The sequence below is a fragment of the Pagrus pagrus genome, assembly GCF_965226575.1.
Source record: "Pagrus pagrus genome assembly, chromosome: 2".
Lineage (NCBI taxonomy): Eukaryota > Metazoa > Chordata > Actinopteri > Spariformes > Sparidae > Pagrus > Pagrus pagrus.
In genome coordinates this window covers 29,460,195-29,467,247 of record NC_140186.1, presented here as the reverse complement: position 1 = coordinate 29,467,247, position 7,053 = coordinate 29,460,195, and the positions used below count along the sequence as shown (strand labels likewise).

The 7,053-nt window shown below is 38.2% G+C and overlaps 1 protein-coding gene across 2 annotated transcripts; it reads left to right on the top strand.

Moving 5' to 3' along the window:
• Positions 1–372: 372 nt before the first annotated feature.
• Positions 373–6,642, top strand: LOC311264826 (uncharacterized protein). Of its 2 annotated transcripts, none has more exons than XM_084365960.1 (7): positions 373–477; positions 749–881; positions 2,915–3,013; positions 3,116–3,910; positions 4,058–4,200; positions 5,060–5,169; positions 5,258–6,642. In XM_084365960.1, the coding sequence occupies exons 2-7, from the start codon at positions 776–778 to the stop codon at positions 5,394–5,396; spliced, it is 1,392 nt and encodes a 463-aa protein (XP_084222086.1). In that variant the 5' UTR covers positions 373–477; positions 749–775; the 3' UTR covers positions 5,397–6,642. The 2 variants fall into 2 exon arrangements, with proteins under 2 accessions (XP_084222086.1, XP_084222085.1); XM_084365959.1 differs by having other exon boundaries at positions 385–477; positions 722–881.
• Positions 6,643–7,053: the final 411 nt, after the last annotated feature.

Genomic DNA, 7,053 nt, shown 5'->3' with positions numbered 1-7,053 from the left:
ACGCCCTTTGTTTCTGCACTATATAACCTCAGTGAGAGGGTAGGATCACAGTGTTACATACATGTTTACTTCAACATACAAGTTTCCAAGACACAACATTGTTATGATGTGATGAGTTTTGTTTGCAGTTAGCACCTACATTATGTTGACAAATGACAAATTGTTTCAGACCTGGGATTTGTATTTACAAGAGTGGTTTTGTAATGACCAAATTTTCATTTTTGGGTGAAGTAATCCTTTAATTTGATTTCTCTGTCTAACTCACTTGCGGTTAGGAAGAAGGGAGTTCCTCACTCCGCCTCCTGGCCAGCCCTCAATTTCTGCCCCACTGGTCACAAGTGAAAAGAACACCATACTTTAAAGTGAGTGTGGCATATATTGACACACAGGTGCACTGCCTTTGTGATCTGAAGTTAGAGGAATACAAAACATAATTCCTTCATTATTCCAAATTTTTGATCATCTCTACAAGGAGAGGTAAGGTTTACTTTGTTGCTATCTTACATTCATGTGTGGCATTCTTATCCAGGTGTAGATTCCAAAAAACAAATCTAAACCTAGAATTGTATGTAGACGTTTGAATCCTGCTAAAAGGTAATATGTTCTACAGCATTATTGTTTATGTCAAGATAGGAAACTTTGAAGAAGAACATAAATCAAAGTGAAATTGTTGAAAGTGGATAGATTGTTTGTATTATTACTGAAAGAGTTTTTTCATAAGCTAATGCCGCAGTGTTTTGCTGGCAAGACTGCAGCTCATGAAGCAGATGCAAATATGGCCGTTGAGTACCGTGCCTCCACAGTGACAAACATGGACATGGAGAACAGTAAAATTGGCTATAAGAAATTCTTCACCGATGGCAGCAAGCTCCAGTATTCAGGTAAAAACATCTTAACTTCCTTTCAAATACAATTGGATGGTTTAACAATTTATAAAATGAAACTATAAAAATTTGTCAGCTGCTTTTTAATGTTTTTTAGCTCACTGATTTGGTTTCACAGCCCACAATGTACTGTTTTAATTCTTATCTTATATCTTATAATCTTATACGGGCAATACCATACAATAATCACATTTGAATATTTGATAGAAATGAACTTACTAAACAAAAATGTTTATTTCTATAGCTTGTTGTTTTTTGGCTGCTGGGGTGCAGCAGAATACGCTGTGGACACAAAATGCAAGAATTGCTTTTGTATGATATGGTGACTCCACAGTTTCTTATTGCAACACTACTATCATAGGCCTAAATACTATAAAAAACAATGTCAGATGTATCCGAATGTACTAGGTGCTAACTACAACCAAATCTCTTCAGCATCATGGCAATGTTATGTCTTGAAGTGGGATGTGCCATATGGGAGTCAACGTTTGCACAGGCATTTTGCACACAACTCAGTTAAGTAGCATGCCAAGCTAACGTAATCCAAACCAATGAAAATATGCTGCTAATATCAGGCTATAACATGCTACCTGGCCAAGGCCATTTTGGCCATATCCTTTTTACACAGTCAAGAACAATAGTGGTATCCATTTGGACGGATCATGTTTCTGGCAACAGCACTGGACCCTACCTGCCCAGTTTCAGGTAGTAGGCAGACTAAGCTAACAAAGTTAGCGACCACCTGGTTAAAAATGTGGAGCTTTAAGCAGCTATGGAGTGAGACATTTCTCTCAGGAGTTATTGGAGATCAAAACAAATCTAAAAGGGAAGTGAATATTGGATATGGACTTCTGTCAGTTTACAAAAACTTGATTCCAAATAAATGCTAAAACTTGTGTGTATGTCTGTTCAATGCGTAAATATGCAGCTGTTTGATAAATGTTTGCTTCAGCAATTTTATGTGGTGTTTTTAGTTTGTTCTGCTGCCCCCATGAAGCCAAATCATGCTTTGATTCAATTCTGTTAGAACTGGACATTTTGACAGGAAGTACGAACAAACAGTGCAGATCATTGAGACAAAACTAGCTAAGCTTAAGGTACTTCTACATCACAATATATTTCATGAGAAAACAAAAAACTGCCAGTTCCATAGTATTTATATTAAGCTTTATATCCCAATCCCAATATCCCAAAATTGTACTTTTGGTTGCATTAGTGGGCTGTTCACATTTGCAAATGATGCTACAAACAGTGATAAATGTGTCTGTCTGCGCCATTCTTTCCAAAAATCTCTGTTTCTGCCCACCCAGACGTGAACACTGAAAACATGGTTTCTTAATAACTTCACTCCGACAGCAGTTTTCCAAAAGCTCCATTTTCAGTGACCTAAACTGCTGTTGATGTTTGTACAAAAGTGTGTACGCATGGACAGGGTCTTAGTAACTAATTGTTATTATCATGAAGTACTGAGGGACTACTTGGTAACTACTCAGTATTTTGAATCACTACTTGAGGAGGCACAAAAAGTATTATGATTACTTATGATTAAATAATTACTTAAATAGTTGTTGATTCACAGATTTTCATGAAGCACTCATTACCTAATGATTTATTAATATATTTTCTCCCAGTCTGTTGTCTTCACTATCTACTGTATAGTCCTCAATTTCTCGTTAAAGATTCTGCTCTTATGTAATTATCAAGTCGTTCCTGATTCATCCCTTACTCACTCTTTAGTAGTATATATATATATATATATATACACACATATATATACACAGTCAGTATATATCATTACAAGTTCCAACATAAATATGTTCGTATATGTAATATGTTTTGAAAATAATACATAAATGTATTTCTAAAGGAACTATTAATTCATCAACACTTTTGCTTGAAATAAATGTTTTGAATAGTATTTTGCAACACCACGCCTCACCACTCATAGTACAGATGAAGCACAAAACCACAAGTTCCCTAAAACACTTCTTTGGTTTTAAGTTTCTGTCTCTACTCCTGCTGTCATCCAGTTTATGCATTGAGAAACGGCCCTTTCCGGATCGCTACAGTTTGCCTCGGTCTGCTGTGCCTAATCCTGTTGTTTGGGGTCATAGGTCAGAGTGTCCACTGTGAGTCCACCTCTTTGTTTCCTGTCAAATTTTCACGTTTTAAAAAGTTGCCTCATGTCATGATAAAATCACTGATTTACTGATATATCTTATTTTTGGCAGATCAAAACACAGAGCAAGAGCATCAGAACAACCTAAAAGCCATGCGTAAAGAGAAAGACAATCTGCAGGAGGATCTGAGGTCAGCGCAAAAACAGAAAAGGGATCTCCAGGTCACAAATACAAACTTGCAGCAAAATTACGATTACTTAACTACCAGATATAACCGCATAGACACCAACAACAACATACTGAGTAGGGAAGTAACTGAACTTAAAAGTAGCCAAAGCCAGTTACAGGCCAGTAACACTGCTTCAATCAAGGAGATAGAAACACTAAAAGCCAGTAACGACCAGCTCGAGACTAATAACAAAGCCTTGACTTCAGCCAGAAACCTGATACAAAAACGATACGATATAGTGGTCAACAGCAAAAATGAGTTGCAGGCCCATTATGTCTCAGTGACCAAAGAAAGGGACAATTTACAGACCAAATACAATAACGCAACCAGACAAAGAGATCAGCTGCAAAGTAATTACAACACCATGATTAAGGCTGTAGAGCACTTGCAGGACAGATACAACCACTCTACCAAAGAGAAAGACAAGATAGCAAGCAGCCACCAAAACCTGACAGTAGAAAAGGAAAGTCTGCAGGCCAGGTATGATGTACTTGTAAAATCCTTGGATGAGCTGCAGGCTTCTTACACGTCCATGACTCAAGAAAAACAGGAGGTGGAAAACAGTTGCCAAAATGTAACAGTGGAGAGAGACCTGCTGATGAAGAACAACGAGAACCTGACTGCTGTGAGAGACGAGCTGCAAATAGAAATTGAGAAGCTGAAGGCAAAGATTGGAGGTAACATGTTAAGGATGTTTCATATTGACAATATGCATGTGGCCCTCTTGCCAAAATGATTCTAGACAGAACTTTAAGATCTGCCATGCCTTCTGATGAAAAACAAATCCAATGCTTTCAAATAGCTTTCAACGGCTGTATTTTCAGATGTAAAATGCCCCACTGACTGGAGAAAATATGAGGGCAGCTGCTACTACACCTCCACTGGCAAGAAAGGCTGGAGGGAGAGTAGAGAATACTGTCAAAGCAAAGGAGCAGACCTGGCAATCGTAAAAACCCAAGAGGAAATGGTTTGTTTGTCTCTTTGCATTTATCTACAGTATATCGGCATGACTGTTCATGCAGGTGTCACAATGAAAGCACAATAAACCAGCTTCTTCATAGCATTTTAGTTCATGAAAGCTGCACTGATCAGTATGTTCACACTAACAAGGGATGTGTGATGTGAAAGAGGATGCGCTTATGCATTATGTGATGAAGCCACAAGGAATCACTGGCTCTGCTGGTCTCCACAAAGAACTTAATCTATAACATATGCCGATTTAACAAGTAGGTGCAAATAATGAAGAACCAGTCATGACAGAATTTCACAATGTCTATGAAGACTCTCACATAACAACCTAGTCTGGGGACTTTCTTCTCGGCCGGCGAAGAAGTTTCCTATATTAGGAACCCCACCAGCCACTGCCTGCTCATTGTTTGGATTGTACAACCTGCAAGTAATGTTTTGGTCCAGTTATCTTTAAACAAAAGGACATTTTGGCAGAACAAATTGTTTGTGAAGCCATGTTGACAATGCCATCAACATAGCGGCTAAGTGCTCCGCTGGAAATAGTGAAAATATAGGAAAAAAAGAGACAAAGGAAGTGAAACTATTGTTACTTCTAAAAGCAAATTTAAGCAAAATGGAAATGGAAATATTTAGCTCTTTAGATGCTTAATTCTCCACTATGTTCACCATACTTATGCTAGCTTAATTAATAACATAATTTCATCAATTGTTAGTATAAAAATATTCATTAGTGCAGCTTTAAGTTATTCTGCTACATCACAACGATAACTGTCTGTATTACATTCTCATGAAGTAAAACGTGACTTAAGGTAACTTTGCGTTTAGTAACCTTTGATTTTATGTCTTATCCCCCATAGATCTTCATCAATGGCTTGTATTCAAGTGAGAAAGAAGTCTGGATTGGATTGACGGACTTAGGAGTGGAAGGGAATTGGAAATGGGTAGATGGGTCGCCACTGACTACAACGTAAGAAACTAAAAACTATGTAGACCTCGTTCACCAAAGGATAGAGCAGCATTTTTTCTCATTCTGGATGTCTCTCGTTGTCCTGCAGGTTCTGGGGTAAAGGCCAGCCCAACAGCTTTGATGGGAGGAACCAGGACTGTGTGGAGTTCAGGCACCGGGCGACAGGGAATGGAGACTGGAATGATGAGAGCTGTAACACAGAACAAAACTGGATCTGTGAGATGTAGTTTTCCTGTTTGCAAAGTGGACTAGAGCTTTGACTAGCCTTGCTGGCCACTGTCTGGTACAGATGATTATCATGTAATATCAAATTTACACACAAAGACACAGAGCATTGCTAACAGCTAAAGCCTGAATGTATTGTTGTGATAAGCGATGTAAGTCAAAGTTAGCAGATGGCTGATCTTGTGCTGGAGCAGATACATTAAGATAGGTTGTTTGGATAAAACTGCTTTCGTAATGTTGCACCAGTTAACTGTACAATGATATCTGTACATACTGTAACAAACAATCATGTTAACCTTGTAACTAATTTTGAAAATAATGATTTTCAGTGTACACATATGTGAACTGACACTTCCAGATTATGTCAAACTAATTAATCAATTTTCCCAGAAGTTGTACCTACTAATGAGTTGCTTTGAGGCTTGTGACGGAGAAGTTGGGTGGAGTTTGAGCTTGCTTTCCATGGTGTCCTCTGGTGCCAGGCCCTGAAAACACTGTTTATGTATGAGGCTGTGGAAACATTTCACTACATTAAAAGGGCCCTGTGGAACTTCTATGTTGTGGTGGAAGGCTGACTAAATTAACGTTAGCTACTCTAGCTCTCTGTTAGCAAAGTGTAGAAGGGACCTGAGATGAATTAAAGTCACATCCCTGAAATCTGCTCACAGATGGCAAAAAAAGAGATATTGGATTGGATTGGATTTAAGTAGATGGGGCTACGTTGGAAGAAATACAACATACTTCATTGCAACCACCAGGATCAAGCCAAAATGTATTCAATTTCTGATGACAACTGATGAGTTGCTGCTTATGTTGCAGTCAAATCTGATCACAACACAACACATCAACATAACCCATGAGGACCCATCTACAGCCTTTAAAAGCAGTATAATGTTGTCTCATCCACCATTTGGCCTGACAGTCCCATTGCCAGAAATCCTACTCATTCCTCTCCACAACGCCTTTGCATTTTGCAGAAGAGTGTGTTCACATTTCTCTCTCAGTGCTGTAGGTGTTCCTTCCATTATCCTAGATCCCTACAGTAGGTCCTTTTAGAAAGACTTAATCAAATGTTTCACTTAATGAGCACTGTATATATTAAAGAAAACACTTTCTGAACATTCACCCACACAAACCAAATGTGTTTCTTACATATTTCAGATGATCATTATTAACTGCAAGAGATTATCAGCACATTCAATGCAAGATGCTAAGCAGGCAAACTTGTGACAGAGTTATACCACTAATGTTCCCACTGTGCTGTCTCAAAAGATGTGTTCCTAAAAGAGTGAAGCTGTTTGTATCTATTGAATTTCTAAACTAACGTGAAAAGAATGCACACTCAATATGATATTTGCCAATATATTGCAGCTCATTTGAATTTTATACACAACCATGGCACCATGCCTTTTAAAATAACACATAGTTTATCAAACTGAGAAGACTGCCATTCATCAAGGATTCACAAGTCTGAAATTTCTGCAAGAGGCACCCCCTGCTGTTGAATGTTAAGAAGACCAAAAAAAAAAAAGAGGAAAAACACATCATATCCATAAATTCTAGACATGTTTTGATGTTTGTTTTCCAAATCCACTACTCACCTCGTCAACAACGGCCTTCAAGTGGACTTTTGGCATACTTCCAGAGAGTCTGCGCAGG

What these genes read in the sequence shown, in the direction of transcription:
- LOC311264826 (XM_084365959.1), top strand. Translation starts at nt 725, where the DNA reads ATGCCGCAGTGTTTTGCTGGCAAGACTGCAGCTCATGAAGCAGATGCA. An exon ending in CAGCAAGCTCCAGTATTCAG is followed by an intron (nt 882 to 2,914) that starts GTAAAAACATCT and finishes GCTGTCATCCAG; the next exon opens with TTTATGCATTGAGAAACGGC. An exon ending in TAAAAACCCAAGAGGAAATG is followed by an intron (nt 4,201 to 5,059) that starts GTTTGTTTGTCT and finishes TATCCCCCATAG; the next exon opens with ATCTTCATCAATGGCTTGTA.